Source organism: Pecten maximus, chromosome 2, assembly GCF_902652985.1.
Source record: "Pecten maximus chromosome 2, xPecMax1.1, whole genome shotgun sequence".
NCBI lineage: Eukaryota > Metazoa > Mollusca > Bivalvia > Pectinida > Pectinidae > Pecten > Pecten maximus.
In genome coordinates, this window is record NC_047016.1 from 42268301 (window position 1) to 42294942 (window position 26642).

General features: G+C 38.2%; 1 protein-coding gene across 1 annotated transcript in view; it reads right to left on the bottom strand.

Annotated features, from left to right (window-relative positions):
• Positions 1–10482: 10482 nt before the first annotated feature.
• The window catches only part of LOC117343169, an 86728-nt gene continuing 70568 nt past the window's right edge, over positions 10483–26642 (bottom strand). The window contains exons 22-30 of the mRNA XM_033905506.1: positions 26267–26333; positions 24904–24995; positions 21577–21674; positions 17197–17320; positions 16442–16581; positions 16146–16338; positions 13748–16011; positions 13510–13597; positions 10483–13307 (exon numbers count right to left, since the gene is read on the bottom strand). Of these exons, the coding sequence (XP_033761397.1) occupies positions 13149–13307; positions 13510–13597; positions 13748–16011; positions 16146–16338; positions 16442–16581; positions 17197–17320; positions 21577–21674; positions 24904–24995; positions 26267–26333 (3225 nt within the window). The 3' untranslated portion in view covers positions 10483–13148. The remainder of the gene's footprint in view (positions 13308–13509; positions 13598–13747; positions 16012–16145; positions 16339–16441; positions 16582–17196; positions 17321–21576; positions 21675–24903; positions 24996–26266; positions 26334–26642) is intronic.

The following is a 26642-nucleotide window of genomic DNA, read 5'->3' on the forward strand; positions in this document are numbered from 1 at the left end:
TACGACTGATTTTGACGTGCATGTTGATAAATGACTCCCATTTAAACCAAATTTTAGAAAAGTGTTCGGATTGGCTAGTTAATAACAAACTATCACTGCATCTGAGAAATGCATCCTCTTTGGAAGAGAAATCTAAACAATGTTGAACAATTCAAAATTATGTGTAGAAAAAGTCTACTGTAATTGTCATATAATTCTGGTGGAACATTTTGTTTGTTTATTGGTTGTTTATCCGGAGTTGTATATTGAAATGTCACCAATATTTTAAATAAAGTAAGTAGTATACTTCAATTTCTATATAGACCAACAAGTTCCCTTCCTCTATCAACGAGGGAAATTTTAATGTGTGCACGACCCTAAATGCAACTTAAAATAATTACTGGTTCTGATTTAATTAAGATTTAAACAAAGATTTCAATTTTCACAAAATAAAGTTGTAAGCTTTATACTTAGATTAAATTCTAGATCCAGAACTGGTTACAGTAACTTTTCAAGTCTAGAGACGCTAAAGTAACAGAGTAAAACCAAGTATCAGAGTATTTAACCATACCGTTTAACATTTCTATAATAACATTTAAATGTCCCTCATATTTGACAAACTTATTTTAAAAGACAATTTAAGATCCAGTAGGCACAGTTTTTATATTCCAAGTCTGAGAGGGACAGGATTTACGTACTACAGTTCATTATAATGCTGCTTGTTATAGGTTGATGGAATTCCGACTGGTTTAGAATAAATCATCATTCAGTTGAATTGCAACCGGAAAAAAACATGGCGTGTGCATCAAACGTTGTAGCATATTAAATTGTTATATAACCTGTGCTTATTATTTATTTTATAAAATCAGGTTAAAATAGTACAGACTTAATATGTTTTATACACAAATTTCTCATTTTTACATGAATATCTCAATTTTATATGAACTTCTCATACTCAAACTTATTCATCTTTTATCTATTAATGGACCACAGTGGAAATAAGCCGAAATGGTTTCTGGGTAATCCTGGGTTTAACGGCCACGTATTTATAGATCTAAAAGAACGTTTCAATGGCGCAGTAATGGTTGGCCCATACTAAGATTATATGGTCAGTTTGTTCCATACTAAAATTCTATGGTCAGTTTGTTCCATACTAAAATTCTATGGTCAGTTTGTTCCATACAAAAATTATATGGTCAGTTTGTTCTATACACAAATTCTAAGGTCAGTTTGTTCCATACTAAAATTCTATGGTCAGTTTGTTCCATACTAAAATTTTAAGGTCAGTTTGTTCCATACAAAAATTCTAAGGTCAGTTTGTTCCATACTAAGATTCTATGGTCAGTTTGTTCCATACTAAAATTCTATGGTCAGTTTGTTCCACACTAAAATTTTATCCATCAAGGTCAGTTTGTTCTATACTACAATTCTTATTGGTCAGTTTTATGATCAACGATACGATGTCTATATGGTCGATATGTTCCATAATAAAGTCCTGTTAAAAGCTTTTCTATACAAAACATCTACGGGAAGCTATTATGAAAATACGAAAATTTTCTGGTCAAGCCGTTCTATACTGAAATTCTATGGTTGATCTGTTGCGTTCTAAAATTCTATGGTCGACCTGTTCCGTAATGAAATTCTATGGTCGACCTGTTCCATAATGAAATTCTATGGTTGATCTGTTCCGTATGCTGTAATTCTATGGTCGATCTGTTCCGTAATGAAATTCTATGGTCGACCTGTTCCATAATGAAATTCTATGGTCGATCTGTTCCGTAATGAAATTCTATGGTCGATCTGTTCCATCCGTACTGTAATTCTATGGTCGATATGTTCAGAACTAATACTAAAATCCTGTAGTCAAAGGTTCCATACTGAAATTTATGGTGTTCCGTTAGGGCCAAATTTCCAATATCGCTCCTTCGCTCCTTCGACCTAAACGCGAAGGAGCGAAGGAGCGAAAACACGATGGCAAAGGAGCGAACTTCCATCGCTCCTTCGCCATCGTGTTTTCGCTCCTTCGCTCCTTAGCCATCGTGTTTTCGCTCCTTCGCTCCTTCGCGTTTAGGTCGAAGGAGCGAAGGAGCGATATTGGAAATTTGGCCCTAACGGAACACCATAGAAATTAGATGGCCAAGCTGTTCCATACAGAAATTCTTTGGTTGATTCGTTCCGTACTGAAATTCTATGGTCGATCTGTTTGGTACCATAAGATTCTATGACCGATCGGATTTCGGGTTCTACAGTACAATTCTACGTTTGTGATCGATCTGTTCCTTGTGAGAAATCTATGATCAAACAGCTGTTCCACACTTAATTGTATGGTGGATCTTTCCATACAAAATTTGTATGGTCGATCTAGATGTAATGCAATGTACGTATAAAACTTCTATGGCCAATCTGTTCCGTGCTAAGATTCACTTTTGAACCTGTTTTGTTCTTTAATCCTATGGTCAAGCGCGATCTGTACCAAACTTCTATGGGCAAGCTGTACATGTTCCTTAACATTTCAATGCTAACCCGTCCATACTTAAATGTTATAGTCAACCCGTTTCATGCTAAAATTCTAACGAACCAAGATCAATGTACGATCTGTTCTAAAATTCTATGGCAAGGTTTCCACTGATTAGATTACATATTCAAACTATACTAAAATTTTACGGTCGTTTTGTTCCGCACTAAAACGATTTGGTCAAGATATTCCTTCATTTCAATGCTAACCCGTCCATACTTAAATGTTATAGTCAACCCGTTTCATGCTAAAATTCTAACGAACCAAGATCAATGTACGATCTGTTCTAAAGTTCTATGGCAAGGTTTCCACTGATTAGATTACATATTCAAACTATACTAAAATTTTACGGTCGTTTTGTTCCGCACTAAAACGATTTGGTCAAGATATTCCTTCTTAGGTCAAGTTGTTCCATACTAAAATTCTGTGGTCGATTTGTTTCGGGGCCGCGGTGGCCGAGTGGTTAAGGTGTCCCGACACTTTATCACTAGCCCTCCACCTCTGGGTTGCGAGTTCGAAACCTACGTGGGGCAGTTGCCAGGTATTGACCGTAGGCCGGTGGTTTTTCTCCAGGTACTCCGGCTTTCCTCCACCTCCAAAACCCGGCACGTCCTTAAATGACCCTGGCTGTTAATAGGACGTTAAACAAAAACAAATCAAAAAGTACCAAAACTCAATAGTCAACTTGTTCATTAGTACATTCTAGATCTGATAAAGCTGTTCCGTACCAAAGTTCCGTGGTCAACTCGTTCAATAGTAAAATTTTATGATCAAAATACCTTGACACTATTGCTGAGACTTTTTTTTATCATATATATCAGATTGGAAATTTATACACAAGAAAATCAGACGTGAAAGAAGAATCAATGAAAACAACAACAAGGATTTGTTCGATAATTGACTTTATTAGAATACATGTAAGAATATCACACTGACTGTAGTTACCCCAGGCCTGTATCACATTATACTGACCCGTGGTTACCTCAGGCCTGTATCACACTATACTGACCCGTGGTTACCCCAGGCCTGTATAACATTATACTGACCCGTGGTTACCCCAGGCCTGTATCACACTATACTGACCCATGGTTACCTCAGGCCTGTATCACATTATACTGACCCGTGGTTACCCCAGACCTGTATCACATTATACTGATCTGTGGTTACCTCAGGCCTGTATCACATTATACTGTTCTGTGGTTACTCCAGACCTGTATCACATTATACTGATCTGTGGTTACCCCAGACCTGTATCACGTTATACTGATCTGTGGTTACCCCAGGCCTGTATCACATTATACCGACCCGTGGTTACCTCAGGCCTGTATCACATTATACTGACCCGTGGTTACCTCAGGCCTGTATCACATTATACTGATCTGTGGTTACCTCAGGCCTGTATCACATTATACTGATCTGTGGTTACCTCAGGCCTGTATCACATTATACTGACCCGTGGTTACCTCAGGCCTGTATCACATTATACTGATCTGTGGTTACCTCAGGCCTGTATCACATTATACTGACCCGTGGTTACCCCAGGCATGTGTGATATAGTTCTGACATGTGTTACCCCAGGCCTGTATCCTATTATACTGATCTGTGGTTACCCCAGACCTGTATCACATTATTATACTGATCTGTAGTTACCTCAGGCCTGTATCACATTATACTGATCTGTGGTTACCCCAGGCCTGTATCCTATTATACTGATCTGTGGTTACTCCACACCTGTATCACATTATAATACTGATCTGTAGTTACCTCAGGCCTGTATCACGTTATACTGATCTGTAGTTACCCCAGACCTGTATCGTATAGTTCTGACATGTGGTTACCTCAGGCCTCTTCCATACAGCCTAATCATCTGCTGGGAACATACTAATTAATATACATAATCTAATTCCACCACATTTTTGTCAAATGTAGAAACCTATCCTCACAATCATTGCTGTAACAATGGTGTATAGCTTCAAACCAGTTACCTATGTGGACAAATGTTTATTGTAAACTATCCAAAACTCAGAATAATCATTATAATAAGCAATGGATACTGAAGCCTTTAGATCACTTCCTATCTACATGTATATACAACGTAAGCCTTCAGGTCATTTCATATTTATATATAATGTAAGCCTTCAGACCACTTCTTATCTATATACAATGTAAGCCTTCAGATATACAATGTAAGCCTTCATATCACTTCCTCTAATATTCAATGTAAGCCTTCAGGTCACTTCCTATATACAATGTAAGCCTTCAGGTCACATCCTATATACAATGTAAGCCTTTAGGTCACTTCATATTTATATACAATGTAAGCCTTCCAATCACTTCCTATATACAATGTAAGCCTTCAGGTCACTTCATATCTATATACAATGTAAGCCTTCAGGTCACTTCCTATATACAATTTAAGCCTTCAGATCACTTCCTATATACAATGTAAGCCTTCAGGTCACTTCCTATATACAATGTAAGCCTTCCGATCACTTCCTATATACAATGTAAGCCTTCAGGTCACTTCCTATATACAATGTAAGCCTTCAGGTGACTTCCAATATACAATATAAGCCTTCAGGTCACTTCCTATATACAATGTAAGCCTTCAGACCACTTCTTATCTATATACAATGTAAGCCTTCAGACCACTTCTTATCAATATACAATGTAAGCCTTCAGACCACTTCTTATCTATATACAATGTAAGCCTTCAGGTCACTTCCTATATACAATGTAAGCCTTCAGGTCACTTCCTATATACAATGTAAGCCTTCAGGTCACTTCCTATATACAATGTAAGCCTTCAGGTCACTTCCTATATACAATGTAAGCCTTCAGGTGACTTCATATATACAATGTAAGCCTTCAGGTGACTTCCTATAAACAATGTAAGCCTTCAGGTCACTTCCTATATACAATGTAAGCCTTCAGGTGACTTCCTATATACAATGTAAGCCTTCAGGTGACTTCCTATATACAATGTAAGCCTTCAGGTGACTTCCTATATACAATGTAAGCCTTCAGGTGACTTCCTATATACAATGTAAGCCTTCAGATCACTTCCTATATACAATGTAAGCCTTCAGGTCACTTCATATATACAATGTAAGCCTTCAGGTGACTTCCTATAAACAATGTAAGCCTTCAGGTCACTTCCTATATACAATGTAAGCCTTCAGGTGACTTCCTATATACAATGTAAGCCTTCAGGTGACTTCCTATATACAATGTAAGCCTTCAGGTGACTTCCTATATACAATGTAAGCCTTCAGGTGACTTCCTATATACAATGTAAGCCTTCAGATCACTTCCTATATACAATGTAAGCCTTCAGGTCACTTCCTATATACAATGTAAGCCTTCAGACCACTTCCTATATACATTGTAAGCCTTCAAATCACTTCATATCTTTATACAATGTAAGCTTTCAGATCACTTCCTTTCTACATACAATGTAAGCCTTCAGATCACTTCTTATCAACATCAAATGTAACACATCTTTGTAGTAGTTATCAGTATAAAATAACAAAATATAAAACAGCACCATAACCAAATCAAGCTTTTCTACATATAAAATGTCTTTGTTTCAGATTCCAACATATTTTATTGATTATGAATTTTGAAAAAAAGTAGTGCGGACCATGTTATGTTTTTATTACTACAGACCAGGAGAACACAGAAACATACAATACAGGACTTATAATAGTACAGGTAACAGATTTGTACAAAGATAATGATAACAATACCATAAACAATGATTCGTTCAATAACAAAGGCACTTATTTATCTTTATACCTTCAATTTAATTTTCTAACAAATTAAGCATCATAACTTTATTCTGTAAACCTCAGTAATGTAACTTCAACCATGACATTAACATTGTAATATTCATTTTGTCAACAGCATTAATTCTTCATCATATTCTTAATACATCTACATAATATGTTTTATTGGAATGAGATCATTCATATGAATTTAAAAAGAGATTCAAAACCTCCGTAAAAGTTTGGCGAAAGTGGTATACATCAGATTGATTAAAACCATCATTAAAAATACAACATAAATATGTCATAGTCGCAATAACAATGTAATGTAACAAATGTCAGTCACAGTAACAATGTAATGTAACAAATGTCAGTCACAGTAACAATGTAATGTAACAAACGTCATAGTCACAGTAACAATGTAATGTAACAAATGTCAGTCACAGTAACAATGTAATGTAACAAACGTCATCGTCGCAGTAACAATGTAATGTAACAAACGTCAGTCACAGTAACAATGTAATGTAACAAACGTCATCGTCGCAGTAACAATGTAATGTAACAAATGTCAGTCACAGTAACAATGTAATGTAACAAACGTCATAGTCACAGTAACAATGTAATGTAACAAACGTCATAGTCACAGTAACAATGTAATGTAACAAATGTCAGTCACAGTAACAATGTAATGTAACAAATGTCATAGTCACAGTAACAATGTAATGTAACAAATGTCAGTCACAGTAACAATGTAATGTAACAAATGTCAGTCACAGTAACAATGTAATGTAACAAATGTCAGTCACAGTAACAATGTAATGTAACAAATGTCATAGTCACAGTAACAATGTAATGTAACAAACGTCAGTCATAGTTACAATGTAATGTAACAAATGTCAGTCACAGTAACAATGTAATGTAACAAATGTCATAGTCACAGTTACAATGTAATGTAACAAATGTCAGTCACAGTAACAATGTAATGTAACAAATGTCATAGTCACAGTTACAATGTAATGTAAAATATGTCAGTCACAGTAACAATGTAATGTAACAAACGTCATAGTCACAGTAACAATGTAATGTAACAAATGTCATAGTCACAGTAACAATGTAATGTAACAAATGTCAGTCACAGTAACAATGTAATGTAACAAATGTCAGTCACAGTAACAATGTAATGTAACAAATGTCATAGTCACAGTTACAATGTAATGTAACAAATGTCATAGTCACAGTAACAATGTAATGTAACAAATGTCAGTCACAGTAACAATGTAATGTAACAAATGTCAGTCACAGTAACAATGTAATGTAACAAATGTCATAGTCACAGTTACAATGTAATGTAACAAATGTCAGTCACAGTAACAATGTAATGTAACAAATGTCATAGTCACAGTTACAATGTAATGTAAAATATGTCAGTCACAGTAACAATGTAATGTAACAAACGTCATAGTCACAGTAACAATGTAATGTTACAAACGTCATAGTCGCAGTAACAATGTAATGTAACAAACGTCATAGCCGCAGTAACAATGTAATGTAACAAATGTCAGTCACAGTAACAATGTAATGTAACAAACGTCATAGTCACAGTAACAATGTAATGTAACAAACGTCATAGTCACAGTAACAATGTAATGTAACAAACGTCATAGTCACAGTAACAATGTAATGTAACAAACGTCATAGTCACAGTAACAATGTAATGTAACAAACGTCATAGTCACAGTAACAATGTAATGTAACAAACGTCAGTCACAGTAACAATGTAATGTAACAAACGTCAGTCACAGTAACAATGTAATGTAACAAACGTCATAGTCACAGTAACAATGTAATGTAACAAACGTCATAGTCACAGTAACAATGTAATGTAACAAACGTCATAGTCACAGTAACAATGTAATGTAACAAACGTCATAGTCACAGTAACAATGTAATGTAACAAATGTCAGTCACAGTAACAATGTAATGTAACAAACGTCATAGTCACAGTAACAATGTAATGTAACAAACGTCATAGTCACAGTAACAATGTAATGTAACAAACGTCATAGTCACAGTAACAATGTAATGTAACAAACGTCATAGTCACAGTAACAATGTAATGTAACAAACGTCATAGTCACAGTAACAATGTAATGTAACAAACGTCATAGTCACAGTAACAATGTAATGTAACAAACGTCATAGTCACAGTAACAATGTAATGTAACAAACGTCATAGTCACAGTAACAATGTAATGTAACAAATGTCATAGTCACAGTAACAATGTAATGTAACAAACGTCATAGTCACAGTTACAATGTAATGTAACAAACGTCAGTCACAGTAACAATGTAATGTAACAAATGTCATAGTCACAGTAACAATGTAATGTAACAAACGTCATAGTCACAGTAACAATGTAATGTAACAAACGTCATAGTCACAGTAACAATGTAATGTAACAAATGTCAGTCACAGTAACAATGTAATGTAACAAACGTCATAGTCACAGTAACAATGTAATGTAACAAACGTCATAGTCACAGTAACAATGTAATGTAACAAATGTCAGTCACAGTAACAATGTAATGCAACAAACGTCATAGTCGCAGTAACAATGTAATGTAACAAACGTCATAGTCACAGTAACAATGTAATGTAACAAACGTCATAGTCACAGTAACAATGTAATGTAACAAACGTCATAGTCACAGTAACAATGTAATGTAACAAATGTCAGTCACAGTAACAATGTAATGTAACAAATGTCAGTCACAGTAACAATGTAATGTAACAAACGTCATAGTCGCAGTAACAATGTAATGTAACAAATGTCAGTCAAAGTAACAATGTAATGTTACAAATGTCATAGTCACAGTAACAATGTAATGTAACAAACGTCATAGTCACAGTTACAATGTAATGTAACAAACGTCAGTCACAGTAACAATGTAATGTAACATAGTCATAGTCACAGTAACCATGTAATGTAACAAACGTCATAGTCACAGTAACCATGTAATGTAACAAACGTCATAGTCACAGTAACAATGTAATGTAACAAATGTCAGTCACAGTAACAATGTAATGTAACAAACGTCATAGTCACAGTAACAATGTAATGTAACAAACGTCAGTCGCAGTAACAATGTAATGTAACAAACGTCATAGTCACAGTAATAATGTCATAGTCACAGTAGCAATGTAATGTAACAAACGTCATAATCACAGTAACAATGTCATGTTACAAACGTCATAGTCGCAGTAACAATGTAATGTAACAAACATCATAGTCACAGTAACAATGTAATGTAACAAATGTCATAGAGTAACAATGTAATGTAACAAACGTCAGTCCCAGTAACAATGTAATGTAACAAATGTCATAGTCACAGTAACAACGTCATGTAACAAATGTCAGTCACAGTAACAATGTAATGTAACAAACGTCATAGTCGCAGTAACAACGTCATGTAACAAATGTCAGTCACAGTAATAATGTAATGTAACAAACGTCATAGTCACAGTAACAATGTAATGTAACAAACGTCATAGTCACAGTAACAATGTAATGTAACAAACGTCATAGTCACAGTAACAATGTAATGTAACAAATGTCATAGTCACAGTAACAATGTAATGTAACAAACGTCATAGTCACAGTAACAATGTAATGTAACAAACGTCATAGTCACAGTAATAATGTAATGTAACAAATGTCATAGTCACAGTAACAACGTCATGTAACAAATGTCAGTCACAGTAACAATGTAATGTAACAAACGTCATAGTCACAGTAACAATGTAATGTAACAAATGTCAGTCACAGTACAAAATGTAATGTAACAAATGTCAGTCACAGTAACAATGTAATGTAACAAACGTCTTAGTCACAGTAACAATGTAATGTAACAAACGTCATAGTCACAGTAACAATGTAATGTAACAAACGTCTTAGTCACAGTAACAATGTAATGTAACAAACGTCATAGTCACAGTAACAAGGTAATGTAACAAACGTCATAGTTGCAGTAACAATGTAATGTAACAAACGTCATAGTCACAGTAACAATGTAATGTAACAAATGTCAGTCACAGTAACAATGTAATGTAACAAACGTCATAGTCACAGTAACAATGTAATGTAACAAACGTCATAGTCACAGTAACAATGTAATGTAACAAATGTCAGTCACAGTAACAATGTAATGTAACAAACGTCATAGTCACAGTTACAATGTAATGTAACAAATGTCAGTCACAGTAACAATGTAATGTAACAAATGTCATAGTCACAGTAATAATGTAATGTAACAAACGTCATAGTCACAGTAATAATGTCATAGGCAAGGTAATAGAGGACTGATATTTCACAAGTAACATCATAAATATATATAATATATGGTTTTATGTTATAAGTAACATACATATAAATAAAAAATAAAAAAATGTATTGTTTCACTTACAACCAATATCAAATTAGAAACAACTGGTCAAGCACAATATTAAGCTGCACACTACTTATTTATAGAGTCGTGTACAGACAACAAGCACATGTGTTTGACTGTTTACCTATGTAATTTACTGTGTCAGTACAAACTAGTCAATCAATGGCAGTGTATACAAAAGCATGGATACATTAGTCTTAAAATGAATGCTTAGTATAAATACAGTATCAGTTAATTCTTAATGTAGTGTCAGTTTAGTGTAAATACAGTGTCAGCTTAGTGTAAATACAGTGTCAGTTTAGTGTAAATATAGTGTCAGTTTAGTGTAAATATAGTGTCAGTTTAGTGTAATACAGTGTCAGTTTAGTCTTAATAAAGTGTCAGTTTAGTGTAAATACAGTGTCAGTTTAGTGTAAATATAGTGTCAGTTTAGTGTAAATATAGTGTCAGTTTAGTGTAAATATAGTGTCAGTTTAGTGTAAATATAGTGTCAGTTTAGTGTAATACAGTGTCAGTTTAGTCTTAATAAAGTGTCAGTTTAGTGTAAATACAATGTCACTTTAGTGTAAATATAGTGTCAGTTTAGTGTAAATACAGTGTCAGTTAAGTCTTAATGTAGTGTCAGTTTAGTGTAAATACAGTGTCAGTTTAGTGTAAATACAGTGTCAGTTTAGTGTAAATATAGTGTCAGTTTAGTGTAAATACAGTGTCAGTTTAGTGTAAATACAGTGTCAGTTTAGTGTAAATACAGTGTCAGTTTAGTGTAAATACAGTGTCAGTTTAGTCTTAATGTAGTGTCAGTTAAGTGTAAATACAGTGTCAGTTTAGTGTAAATACAGTGTTAGTTTAGTCTTAATATAGTGTCAGTTTAGTCTTAATGTAGTGTCAGTTTGGTGTAAATATAGTGTCAGTTTAGTCTAAATGTAGTGTCAGTTTAGTCTTAATAAAGTGTCAGCTTAGTGTAAATACAGTGTCAGTTTAGTGTAAATACAGTGTCAGTTTAGTGTAAATATAGTGTCAGTTTAGTGTAAATATAGTGTCAGTTTAGTGTAAATATAGTGTCAGTTTGGTGTAAATATAGTGTCAGTTTAGTGTAAATATAGTGTGAGTTTAGTGTAAATATAGTGTGAGTTTAGTGTAAATACAGTGTCAGTTTAGTCTTAATGTAGTGTCAGTTAAGTGTAAATACAGTGTCAGTTTAGTGTAAATATAGTGTCAGTTTAGTGTAAATATAGTGTGAGTTTAGTGTAAATATAGTGTCAGTTTAGTGTAAATACAGTGTCAGTTTAGTCTTAATATAGTGTCAGTTTAGTGTAAATATAGTGTCAGTTTAGTGTAAATACAGTGTCAGTTTAGTGTAAATGTAGTATCAGTTTAGTCTAAATATAGTGTCATCTTAGTCTCAATAAAGTGTCACATAATTCTCAATATAGCGCTATCTTAGTCTAAATATCACAATTTTAATCTACTTCTTATATAATTACATTATAATAATTTGTTCTATTTTTGTGGTATCTGACACAAGTCTTGATTATAGATACAGACCACTCTACCATTGCCAGTTACAAGTAGAGTTTCTGCTGAAAATGACTAGAAATTATCCAAAAAAATATCTTTGCATATAAATATAAAGTGTTTCAATTTACTGTTAATGTTATATCACAGGCTGGGTTAAAGCTCATCAACAACAGGTAAAGTTGAACAACTACAGGTAAAGTTGAACAACTGCAGGTAAAGTTGAACTCACACAGGTAAAGTTGAACTCGCACAGGTAAAGTTGAACTGACACAGGTAAAGTTGAACTGACACAGGTATAGTTGAACGACAACAGGTAAAGTTGAACTTACACTTGTACAGTTGAACAACTACAGGTAAAGTTGAACTCACGCACATACTGTTGAACAACAACAGGTGAAATTGAACTCACACACATACTGTTGAACAACAACAGGTGAAATTGAACTCACACAGGTATAGTTGAACAACCTTGTTAATTATAAATGTTATGTTTTAATTTCAAGTGTCAATGATAAAAATGTTCCTTCAGATCATTTTAATTCTTTATACATCTTATCAAAATACATAACACAGGAAAATGTGCCAAACTTTATAAATGTACAATATCAGATAATCAAATCAAAGTAATTAATGCACTTTTAATTTATATTCTTTGTGACTTTATAAGGAAAATGCACCTGAGTTACATTATTGCTCACAATAATGTGTAGGCCAATAATTACTCAGATGTTTTTGTGAGACCTTAGCTACATGTACACCTGGTGAATCTTTGGGTATGTACATTTGTGACCCTAGTGTTACACATTTGTGGGATTCATTAGTTACATGAACCATAAAGAGGAGACGGAATATTCCGTTTTTCTTCAAGTCCCAATGCATTATGCAACCTGCTGACTTGTAAAATCTGGTGATGCTGAATGATCTTAGGTGTGAGGTCGAGAGGAGGCGCTGTGGAAGGAAAAGCCGCTGCTCTGACTATTGTGTGAGGAAGTTGAAGATAACCTCCCTCTCATGTAAGATGGCAGCCTTGTCAGCTTGGTCTTAGGACATATCTCAACTATTGGCTCATTGGTCCACAGGCGCTAAAAATCAACCAATCAAAATAATGATAATAATGATATTACACAAAAACAACATAGAATATTAGAGGAAAACAGCCATAGATGATGTTAACTTCTTTCCAAAAATTCATTGTCAATCGATTTATCATGAATTTGCTTCTATCTACAACTCGCAAAACATGTGAAGCCATTCAAGGTAAATATCAATGTATTAAGTAATAACCTCATTGGGATCTTGTCTCCATTTCAATACTGCTTCGTCATCACCATAGCAACCAGAGAAACTCAACAAGACTTGGGAACCATTGCAGCTGAAAACACAAGCAGTAATTGTCATTATTAAAATCAACATTCATTAGAAAAATATAAAAATAATAAAAAACTAATTATTTTTTTTTATTTCAAATGCATATGAATATGAAGAGACTAAATGCAAATATTTCAAGAATATAAAATATTACCTTGTCTTCAGGAAGCTCCTTACAGGTTTGTCTGCTATTTTAACCTTCATCTGCAGACAGAGTTCTGTGGTAAAGAACACATCAGGGGTGGTACTACAGAGGGAGACAGAACTAGCTGAGTGACTGATGATACTCCGTACTGGTACTGGGCGTTTCCCTACACTGTCCGTGTCTTCATCCCCCTGGGATGGGGTCGAGATGTTTTCATAACTTGACCACAGTGAGCTTGGCCGGCTGCTCATGCTTGGGGTTCTTAAGAAGTCTTGGACTTTTTGATCCACAGAACTCATCGGACTTCCGGCCGATTGTTTGCCACTGGCATATAGGTCCCCCCAGTCTAGTATCTCGCGTCGCTTACCACACAGGGACAGCTTACGACTCACTAGAGTGTGGGTCTGCATCTGGTCCAGTAAACGAGGCTCAGAGGATGATGGACTCCCGCTCACTGACAATGACCAATTGTCCATTCTGATCAGATCTGCTTGAGTGACTTTATTTGTGTCCATCCCCGGAAATAGCACTCCGTCCAAACTATTATGTCTACTGTCCATGCTCTGTAATCTCGAACCGAACTCACTCAGGCTGATCTGTCTCCCGTCCAGACTATTTTTTCTCGAGTTAAAATAGCTGATCTCACTGACGGACCCACATCTGGAGGTATGTTTGGATGCCTCTAGTTCACTGTCAGTTTCTATGTGCAGACCAGAAAAGTCAAGGCGATACTTCACTTCTGGGTTATTGGAATTGAGATGGCTGTCAATCATTTTGTCACTGACACTACTGACTCCTTCAGACTCCAGTGAGTCACAGTGGAACATTTGTTTCGCAGATTCAAATCCAGGGCTGGGATCTGTAACACCACATACATCACTATGATCCTCATCAGGCAACACGGCTTGGTCAGACGAGCCGAAAACATCCTCATCTGCTATATAGCACACCTCCTCTGTGGAGACAGACTTCTTCATCAAGAGGATATTCTCCTCAGATGCTGGACTGTTTAATACCAATTTGTCCTCTCCATTGATTCCTTGTTTATCATCATGGTCAGTGACTTTATCTGACTGGTCACTATGAGCCAGCCCTTCTAGAGAACACAGCCATTTGTTAACCTTGTGGTGACGGGACATGGCCCTGTTAAAGTTCAAGGACTGGCCAATGTCATTCAAGCTGAGGGTGTCTGGTAAAACATTCTCTCTGTTTCCAACTTCTTCTGACTGATTTTTCTTCTCATTTAAATCTCCAGAACATGGCCCATTCTTATCTGCAAATGGAACATCCCCGGCTTTGTTGCCATGGCAACTATGTTTTGGAATGGAAACCTCCTCACACTTTGGTTCCTTTAAGTCACACTGACCAGTGTGTTTGAAGGCTGGTCCACTAATATCTGTATCGTTTTTCAGCATTGGAGCCTGTAGTTGTGCAACACCAACTTTCCTTTGTCTATTAGAATCCTCACTTGCAGTTTGTTGTGATTTCTTGTGAACGGATTCAACATTTTCTTGCTTTCTACACGCGTTTTCAGTAGCATCAAAACGTTTTACTGACTCTAAAGTCTCTGATGATCCAACCATTGTATCTAATGGTTTAACATTATCAGGGGACTCTACTTTTGTGTCATTTGTGTGACCTTTGACCTCTTGTGTTGGACTAGCCTGGTGATGGCCCCTAAGGCTATCCCTCCGGGATCTGTGTTTACACGTTGTTTTTGAGCTGTTTTTACGGACATTCTCATCACTCGAGGAGCGTTCCATGGCTATCGGAGGCTTGGCAATCTCTGTGCTTGCCTTCCCTTTATTACAGTCCTCATTTTTTTTAGAAATGTCTACCCGGCGGGGCTTTGCCCTGGGAGACAACATTCTTGGCGTACTGGTACCTGTGGAGGCAGTGTCTGATGTAGTGGTTGTACTTATCCAATTGGATGAGGGAGCTGAATTAGTCACATGACCACCAACAGCCAATGACTTATCTGTACGAACCGCCTCTTCCACAGATTTTTTATCTTTTGCTCGACAGGCACCATCGATGCGTGGATCGCCACCAGCATGAGAGAATTTTTTCTTATGACTGAAAGGTGCTACTGAATTGCTTAGGATGCTGGACATGGTCTCAGTGGAAGGCGACTGATCAGTGGGTGTTTTTATATTGGCCTGCTCCATCACTTCATAGATTATGAGGTTGCCTTCACCGGTGCCAACCCAGACAAAGTGCCCTATGTCAACCACAGCTGTAATCCGTGCTCGATTGAAGTACGTCTCGTCCTCCTACAAAATGACAAGAATTCAGAAAATGACTAAGAGTATTGTTTGTTATAAGATTGTCAGATTAATTTCAAGATGAACCAAAATGCTTCAGTAATTACTGTTTTGCTGAGTTGTAGGTTGCGATGAGAACTCACCTTCCTCAGTTGTGGGTAGCGGTCAGTTCGAGTATCGTACAACATCTTACAGTTGAGTGTCTTGGCATCCCAGAGTTCCAAAATGGAGGACCCACGTAGGATGATCCAAACACCGAACTGCCCTGTTATCAGGGACAGGATGTGGTCATATGGGTTTATGGACACTGTAAAGCTGTCCATAGTGTCCAGAGTCCTATAAAATACAAAAGTTTGATATCATGTTGAAGTTGTCCAACACAAGTTATCTCCCTTTGTATGTATCTTGCAGCATATTTGGTGTTATTTCTGGTACTGACCTGGCATGTATGATGCTCACAGTGTTACCACTAGCTACCCACAGCTGGTCTCCTAGCAACAAGAGACATGCTAGAGGAGCTTGGCCAATGGGAATGTACATGATGTCACTTTCAGGGATAGTCTTCTCCAGGTTACTTTGCTGCTCGACAAAAATAACAAAGAAAACAGTTTTAAGTTATAATGTATTATCTTATCTTCATTGAAGTGAAATAAGAAATAATATAAGAAAGTATAAAGATATTCCTACACATCAAGAAGATAAAACATCTTATAAGATTTGAACACATACAACTTCCTTGACCTTGAAAATAGATTAAAGTCATTCATTTGTACAAACTAGATAACATTCATCTCAGCATGCTACAGGCCCAATATTAGATCTCTGGGCCTCTTGGTTATTGAATAGAAGTTGCTCAAAGATTTTAACATATTTGATTCAAATGTAGGTCGAGGTCATTCATTTGAACAAACTTGATAACCCTTCACCCCAGCCTGCAACTGCCCCAATATTAGATCTTTTGGCCTCTTCACTATTGAGAATTCAATCTCTTTGACCTTAGAACATAAGTCAAGGTCATTCATTTGAACAAACTTGGTAGCTCTTCCCCCTTAGCATACTGCAGGCCCAATATCAGGTTTCTGGGCCTCTCAGTTATAGACGAGAGAAATTCCTAACCAAGTGAGTTAAAAATGTCAATTGTTAATGAGATATTTTATTTAAGTTGTCTGAGTTATTTTTTTCAGTGTTGATTACCTCCATAACTGCCAGGGTGCCATCAGCAAGGCCTGCGAAATGTCTGGTTACCATGTTCTCTTTGTCGTCATAGCAACACAGCGAAAGTATGGCATCGTGGAGCTGTAGCTTCCAGAGGCTGTCCCTAAAAGTTCATTTTCAGATTAATTCTTATACATCACTCTTAATGTAAACATATAGATTATTTTCAGTAGCAAGTAAGAAAACTCTAGATACACAACACAATTCACTTTTCCTAGTTCTGTATCTTTTCCTCAACAGGGGAGATTACTCACTTCATATTACTCAGTGATCTTTTGCATGGGACTTTTTTTTCACAACACAAATGCAATTTTTCTCTTTCCTTCCCATTTTTCTCTTTCTCTCCTTCTCTCTTTCCTCTAGCATTCAATATCATTTGCAAGTCTGTGTCTTGAAAATAACCCTCATAATGACTATTCTATAGGCACCAGAAACAGGTAAGCCAAGCTACATTTTTGACATTTTGTGATGTCACAAATTTACTGATATAACTGATATTGCTGCACTTGGTAGTGGCTTGATAATATCCCCTTTAATTCCAACAACACCATGTTTAATACTTTCAGGTTTCCAATGGGGCTCCCGATGGGGGTGTTACCATTATACATTAGAATGTGGTCATATACATGTACAGTACATGTATTTATCAATGAAGGAAAATACTCTGTTGTATAACCCTCCATAGAAAAAAAAATGATACTGAAAAGGTCTTGAAGGACACAAATATTCACCATAGAAAACTTTATATGCAGACAATGCAATAAGCATAATAACATTTTATTTCATTTCAACAAATTTGATGGTACAATCAAGAGGCCTAATTGGCCTGTGCCACTCAACTGATTCTAATGCAACATTGAATTTGATGTAGGTGATTTATATGTAGATACTTAACTGATTACCACTTTATTCCAATATAAGGTTCATTCATGTAAATAAATTTTGTAGCCTTTCATTCCAGCATACTACTGGCTCAATATCAGGTCTCTGGGTCTGTTGGTTATTGAGAAGTCATTTAAACATTTGACCCCTGTGACCTTGAACGTCAGTAAAGGTGATTCATATGAACAAACTTGGTAGCTCTTCATCTCAGCATGTTGCAGGCCCAATATCAAGTTTCTGGATCTCTTGATTATTGAAAAGAAGTCTTTCAAAGATTTTTGCATATTTAGCTCCTGTGACCTTAAATGTAGGTTATTGTGTTGTGTGTTTACTGTAGGAGCTTACCATGTTTTTGTGTTGTGTGTATACTGTAGGAGCTTACCTTATTTTTGTGTTGTGTGTGTACTGAAGGAGCTTACCTTGTTTTTGTGTTGTGTGTGTACTGTAGGAGCTTACCTTGTTTTGTGTTGTGTGTGTACTGTAGGAGCTTACCTTGTTTTGTGTTGTGTGTGTGTACTGTATGAACTTACCTTGTTTCGTGTTGTGTGAGTACTGTAGGAGCTTACCTTGTTTTGTGTTGTGTGTGTGTACTGTAGGAGCTTACCTTGTTTTTGTGTTGTGTGTGTGTACAGTAGGAGCTTACCTTGTTTTTGTGTTGTGTGTGTACTGTAGGAGTTTACCTTGTTTTTGTGTTTTGTGGGTACTGTAGGAGCTTACTTTGTTTTTGTGTTGTGTGTGTGTACTGTAGGAGCTTACCTTGTTTTGTGTTGTGTGCGTGTACTGTAGGAGCTTACCTTGTTTTTGTGTTGTGTGAGTACTGTAGGAGCTTACCTTGTTTTTGTGTTGTGTGTGTACTGTAGGAGCTTACCTTGTTTTTGTGTTGTGTGTGTGTACTGTAGGAGCTTACCTTGTTTTGTGTTGTGTGTGTGTACTGTATGAACTTACCTTGTTTTTGTGTTGTGTGTGTACTTTAGGAGCTTACCTTGTTTTGTGTTGTGTGTGTACTGTAGGAGCTTACCTTGTTTTGTGTTGTGTGTGTACTGTAGGAGTTTACCTTGTTTTGTGTTGTGTGTGTGTACTGTAGGAGCTTACCTTGTTTTGTGTTGTGTGTGTGTGTACTGTAGGAGCTTACCTTGTTTTTGTGTTGTGTGTGTGTACTGTAGGAGCTTACCTTGTTTTGTGTTGTGTGTGTACTGTAGGAGCTTACCTTGTATCTGTGTTGTGTGTGTGTACTGTAGGAGCTTACTATGTTTTTGTGTTGTGTGTGTACTGTAGGAGCTTACCTTGTTTTTGTGTTGTGTGTGTACTGTATGAGCTTACCTTGTTTTTGTGTTGTGTGTGTGTACTGTAGGAGCTTACCTTGTTTTGTGTTGTGCGTGTACTGTAGGAGCTTACCTTGGTTTGTGTTGTGTGTGTGTACTGTAGGAGCTTACCTTGTTTTGTGTTGTGTGTGTGTGTACTGTAGGAGCTTACCTTGTTTTTGTGTTGTGTGTGTGTACTGTAGGAGCTTACCTTGTTTTGTGTTGTGTGTGTACTGTAGGAGCTTACCTTGTATCTGTGTTGTGTGTGTGTACTGTAGGAGCTTACTATGTTTTTGTGTTGTGTGTGTACTGTAGGAGCTTACCTTGTTTTTGTGTTGTGTGTGTACTGTATGAGCTTACCTTGTTTTTGTGTTGTGTGTGTGTACTGTAGGAGCTTACCTTGTTTTGTGTTGTGCGTGTACTGTAGGAGCTTACCTTGGTTTGTGTTGTGTGTGTGTACTGTAGGAGCTTACCTTGTTTTTGTGTTGTGTGTGTGTACTGTAGGAGCTGACCTTGTTTTTGTGTTGTGTGTGTGTACTGTTGGAGCTTACCTTGTTTTTGTGTTGTGTGTGTACTGTAGGAGCTTACCTTGTTTTGTGTTGTATGTGTACTGTAGGAGCTTACCTTGTTTTTGTGTTGTGTGTGTACTGTAGGAGCTTACCTTGTTTTTGTGTTGTGTGCGTGTACTATAGGAGCTTACCTTGTTTTTGTGTTGTGTGCATGTACTGTAGGAGCTTACCTTGTTTTTGTGTTGTGTGTGTGTACTGTAGGAGCATACCTTGTTTTTGTGTTGTGTGTGTACTGTAGGAGCTTACCTTGTATCTGTGGTGTGTGTGTGTACTGTATGAGCTTACTTGTTTTTGTGTTGTGTGTGTGTACTGTAGGAGCTTACCTTGTGTTTGTGTTGTATGTGTGTACTGTAGGAGCTTACCTTGTTTTTGTGTTGTATGTGTACTGTTGGAGCTTACCTTGTTTTTGTGTTGTGTGTGTACTGTAGGAGCTTACCTTGTTTTTGTGTTGTGTGAGTACTGTAGGAGCTTACCTTGTTTTGTGTTGTGTGTGTGTACTGTAGGAGCTTACCTTGTTTTTGTGTTGTGTGTGTGTACTGTAGGAGCTTACTTTGTTTTTGTGTTGTGTGTGTGTACTGTAGGAGCTTACCTTGTTTTTGTGTTTTGTGGGTACTGTAGGAGCTTACTTTGTTTTTGTGTTGTGTGTGTGTACTGTAGGAGCTTACCTTGTTTTGTGTTGTGTGTGTGTACTGTGGGAGCTTACCTTGTTTTTGTGTTGTGTTTGTACTGTATGTGCTTACCTTGTATCTGTGTTGTGTGTGTGTACTGTAGGAGCTTACTATGTTTTTGTGTTGTGTGTGTACTGTAGGAGCTTACCTTGTTTTTGTGTTGTGTGTGTACTGTATGAGCTTACCTTGTTTTTGTGTTGTGTGTGTGTACTGTAGGAGCTTACCTTGTTTTGTGTTGTGCGTGTACTGTAGGAGCTTACCTTGGTTTGTGTTGTGTGTGTGTACTGTAGGAGCTTACCTTGTTTTTGTGTTGTGTGTGTGTACTGTAGGAGCTGACCTTGTTTTTGTGTTGTGTTTGTACTGTATGTGCTTAACTTGTTTTTGTGTTGTGTGTGTGTACTGTATGAGCTTACCTTGTTTTTGTGTTGTGTGTGTACTGTAGGAGCTTACCTTGTTTTGTGTTGTGTGTCTGTACAGTAGGAGCTTACCTTGTTTTTGTGTTGTGTGTGTACTGTAGGAGCTTACATTGTTTTTGTGTTGTCTGTGTACTGTAGGAGCTTACCTTGTTTTTGTGTTGTGTTTGTACTGTAGGAGCTTACCTTGTTTTTGTGTTGTGTGTGTACAGTAGGAGCTTACCTTGTATCTGTGTTGTGTGTGTGTACTGTATGAGCTTACCTTGTTTTTGTGTTGTGTGTGTGTACTGTAGGAGCTTACCTTGTTTTGTGTTGTGTGTGTACTGTAGGAGCTTACCTTGTTTTTGTGTTGTGTGTGTGTACTGTAGGAGCTTACCTTGTTTTTGTGTTGTGTGTGTACTGTAGGAGCTTACCTTGTTTCTGTGTTGTGTGTGTACTGTATGAGCTTACCTTGTTTTTGTGTTGTGTGTGTGTACAATAGGAGCTTACCTTGTTTTTGTGTTGTGTGTGTAGAGAAGGAGCTTACCTTGTTTTTGTGTTGTAGGCATATAACATCCAGGAGAGTGTTCCCAGTAACACAATGTTGTTACTCACAGGGTGTAGACACATCACTCGGGAGTCAAACTGTAACACATAAAGAATCCTATCAACATCACAACAGGATGACAAACTGTATGTCAATATCTCTCTGTGCTATAAGAAAAAAGAACTGTGTGTAGTAACTATAGAAACCTATATGGTAGGGTAGGAGTCCTGTGTGTAGTAGATACAGGAGTCCTGTGTGTAGTAGGGACAGGAGTCCTGTGTGTAGTAGTGACAGGAGTCCTGTGTGTAGTAGTGACAGGAGTCCTGTGTGTAGTAGGGACAGGAACCCTGTGTGTAGTAGGGACAGGAGTCCTGTGTGTAGTAGGGACAGGAGTCCTGTTTGTAGTAGGGACAGGAGTCCTGTCTGTAGTGGGGACAGGAACCCTGTGTGTAGTAGGGACAGGAGTCCTGTGTGTAGTAGGGACAGGAGTCCTGTGTGTAGTAGGGACGGGAGTCCTGTGTGTAGTAGGGACGGGAACCCTGTTTGTAGTAGGGACAGGAACCCTGTGTGTAGAAGGGACAGGAGTCCTGTGTGTATTAGGGACAGGAGTCCTGTGTGTAGTAGGGACAGGAGTCCTGTGTGTAGTGGGGACAGGAGTCCTGTGTGTAGTAGGGACAGGAGTCCTGTGTGTAGTAGGGACAGGAGTCCTGTGTGTAGTAGGGACAGGCGTCCTGTGTGTAGTAGTGACAGGAGTCCTGTGTGTAGTAGGGACAGGAGTCCTGTGTGTAGTAGGGACGGGAGTCCTGTGTGTAGTGGGGACAGGAGTCCTGTGTGTAGTAGTGACAGGAGTCCTGTGTGTAGTAGGGACAGGAGTCCTGTGTGTAGTAGGGACAGGAGTCCTGTGTGTAGTAGGGACAGGCGTCCTGTGTGTAGTAGTGACAGGAGTCCTGTGTGTAGTAGGGACAGGAGTCCTGTGTGTAGTAGGGACAGGCGTCCTGTGTGTAGTAGGGACAGGAGTCCTGTGTGTAGTAGGGACACGAGTCCTGTGTGTAGTAGGGACACGAGTCCTGTGTGTAGTAGGGACAGGAGTCATGTGTGTAGTAGGGACAGGAGTCATGTATGTAGTAGGGACAGGAGTCCTGTGTGTAGTAGGGACAGGAGTCCTGTGTGTAGTAGGGACAGGAGTCCTGTGTGTAGTAGGGACAGGAGTCCTGTGTGTAGTAGGGACAGGAGTCCTGTGTGTAGTAGGGACAGAAGTCCATGTGTGTAGTAGGGACACGAGTCCTGTGTGTAGTAGGGACACAAGTCCTGTGTGTAGTAGGGACATGAGTCCTGTGTGTAGTAGGGACACGAGTCCTGTGTGTAGTAGGGACACGAGTCCTGTGTGTAGTAGGGACACGAGTCCTGTGTGTAGTAGGGACAGGAGTCATGTGTGTAGTAGGGACAGGAGTCATGTATGTAGTAGGGACAGGAGTCCTGTGTGTAGTAGGGACAGGAGTCCTGTGTGTAGTAGGGACAGGAGTCCTGTGTGTAGTAGGGACAGGAACCCTGTGTGTAGAAGGGACAGGAGTCCTGTGTGTATTAGGGACAGGAGTCCTGTGTGTAGTAGGGACAGGAGTCCTGTGTGTAGTGGGGACAGGAGTCCTGTGTGTAGTAGTGACAGGAGTCCTGTGTGTAGTAGGGACAGGAGTCCTGTGTGTAGTAGGGACAGGAGTTATGTGTGTAGTAGGGACAGGAACCCTGTGTGTAGTGGGGACAGGAGTACTGTGTGTAGTAGGGACAGGAGTTCTGTGTGTAGTGGGAACAGGAGTCCTGTGTGTAGTAGGGACGGGAGTCCTGTGTGTAGTGGGGACAGGAGTCCTGTGTGTAGTAGGGACAGGAGTCCTGTGTGTAGTAGGGACAGGAGTCCTGTGTGTAGTAGGGACAGGAATTCTGTGTGTAGTAGTGACAGGAGTCATGTATGTAGTAGGGACAGGAGTCCTGTGTGTAGTAGGGACGGGAGTCCTGTGTGTAGTGGGGACAGGAGTCCTGTGTGTAGTAGTGACAGGAGTCCTGTGTGTAGTAGGGACAGGAGTCCTGTGTGTAGTAGGGACAGGAGTCCTGTGTGTAGTAGGGACAGGCGTCCTGTGTGTAGTAGTGACAGGAGTCCTGTGTGTAGTAGGGACAGGAGTCCTGTGTGTAGTAGGGACAGGCGTCCTGTGTGTAGTAGGGACAGGAGTCCTGTGTGTAGTAGGGACAGGAGTCCTGTGTGTAGTAGGGACAGGAGTCCTGTGTGTAGTAGGGACAGGAGTCCTGTGTGTAGTAGTGACAGGAGTCCTGTGTGTAGTAGGGACACGAGTCCTGTGTGTAGTAGGGACACGAGTCCTGTGTGTAGTAGGGACAGGAGTCATGTGTGTAGTAGGGACAGGAGTCATGTGTGTAGTAGGGACAGGAGTCCTGTGTGTAGTAGGGACAGGAGTCCTGTGTGTAGTAGGGACAGGCGTCCTGTGTGTAGTAGGGACAGGAGTCCTGTGTGTAGTAGGGACAGGAGTCCTGTGTGTAGTAGGGACAGGAGTCCTGTGTGTAGTAGGGACAGGAGTCCTGTGTGTAGTAGTGACAGGAGTCCTGTGTGTAGTAGGGACAGGAGTCCTGTGTGTAGTAGGGACAGGAGTCCTGTGTGTAGTAGGGACACGAGTCCTGTGTGTAGTAGGGACACGAGTCCTGTGTGTAGTAGGGACAGGAGTCATGTGTGTAGTAGGGACAGGAGTCATGTATGTAGTAGGGACAGGAGTCCTGTGTGTAGTAGGGACAGGAGTCCTGTGTGTAGTAGGGACAGGAGTCCTGTGTGTAGTAGGGACAGGAGTCCTGTGTGTAGTAGGGACAGGAGTCCTGTGTGTAGTAGGGACAGGCGTCCTGTGTGTAGTAGGGACAGAAGTCCATGTGTGTAGTAGGGACACGAGTCCTGTGTGTAGTAGGGACACAAGTCCTGTGTGTAGTAGGGACATGAGTCCTGTGTGTAGTGGGGACAGGAGTCATGTGTGTAGTAGGGACAGAAGTCCATGTGTGTAGTAGGGACATGAGTCCTGTGTGTAGTAGGGACAGGAGTCCTATGTGTAGTAGGGACAGGAGTCCTGTGTGTAGTAGGGACAGGAGTCCTGTGTGTAGTAGGGACAGGAGTCCTGTGTGTAGTAGGGACAGGAGTCCTGTGTGTAGTGGGGACAGAAGTCCTGTGTGTAGTAGGGACAGGAGTCCTGTGTGTAGTAGGGACAGGAACCCTGTGTGTACCGTGTAGAAGGGACATGGACCCTGTGTGTACGTAAATCATTTTGTATTTTTCTGTCTGCCTACTTCCAAGTTAATGTCGTACATCAGGCCTTCCTCACAGGTTATCTTGGAGACCTTCCCAACATTCTGATCACCATAGCAGAACCATACTTTACCTGCAGAAGAAAGAAAATTATTTGGAGAGTCAGTGGAATATCATCATACATTATACTATATATAAATTATACTATATGTGTAATACAATATACATCAACATTATACTATACACGTATATCCTTCATTGTGTCGAAGATTACACATAGCTGCACTGTTAAGGGGAAGTTTGTGGTCAAATTCTTTATTTAAAAATAAAAAAATTCTTAAACTATGAAATGAAAATAATGCAACATGCTGAATTATGTGTGTTTGTAGTCCTGCCTTGAATGGTGTAAGGTCAGTGCTGAGTGTGATGTCAGGGGGCAGTAGGTTCCAGAAACGGATGGTGTGTGGAAAAAAAGATTGAACAAAATAGTTTGAGGATGAATGAGGGATAACATATTTGTGGTTAAACTGTTTGGGAGAAAGAAATTATCGTGATAAACTAGAAATGTTCATGGAAAATGGTTGTCTAACTCCTTAGCTCCTCTATCCATCATATTCCCACTCTGTAAATACTCATTTACACAATTTCAATGTGTTGGCTACGTAAGTGACGTTTTTGAAAAATTTTGATGAAAACTATAGGAGGAATTGTCTAGATGGGGCATAACTTCAACAGATCAGGCCTAACGGTCCTGTACTGCTCACCTGCTAATAATATGTACAACATTATTTGAATTGATTGATGTCATTTATGCTTAGTTGAAAACCACTTCATTCCATTTTGAGAATAAATTATATCTATATGAACAAATTCCATACCAGCTACCATTGGCATATCAACCCTGGGGATCTTGGTTAAATAATTTTAGCACAGATATTAAAATACTGAGGTTCTCTGCTAATGAGAAGTCATTTAGATACTTAAAACTATTTGATCCCTGTGACCTTTACTGACATGATAAAAAAATAAACAAACTTGACTAAATATCTGCTTGATGATGTCATAGAAATACAAAATACAAAATCAATGAAATAATGGGGAAAAAAAAAAAAAAAAGATAAAGAAAAACTGGAATCATCAGTGTCATTTTGTGAAGCCAGCTCTCACAGTTTTAGAGAAATTTAACTGAGGTATATTTTTACATGACTTATTAGAATTGATTTAAATTAGTGAAAGATAGTTGAGGGAGATCAATATTTGGATAAAATATCATAATTTCATAAATGAAATTGACCAACAAAAGTATACTCCATTTCCTTTTATGTTCGATAGAGGATAGCTATACACTCACATTAACTGTTATGTACAATTTTGTTAGTGGTCACACATGAAATCTTCACTTACCGTCATCAACCGCGACAGCCGACCCGATTCCCATGTAGTTACCCGTCTCATTCTCCATCTTAAAATACTACAACAGAAACACAACCTTCATTGTTATAATTTTGTCACAGAACAAAAGACACACTTGACATTTTAAAACATGATTACTACCTTTCTAACTCTCCAGACTAGGTATAATTACACTCAAATAGATAAATTCTTGTTGGATAATAAACCAATGGTTTCCCCAGTAAGGCGGCAAACACCTATCTTGAACATGGTGACCTTGAATGAATATCAAGGTCATTTTATGAAGCAAACATTGTATATATATAGTCAAATCAAGGTACATGTACAGCTTAAAGATAATGAATCAAGCTATTTTGTTCATTACCAG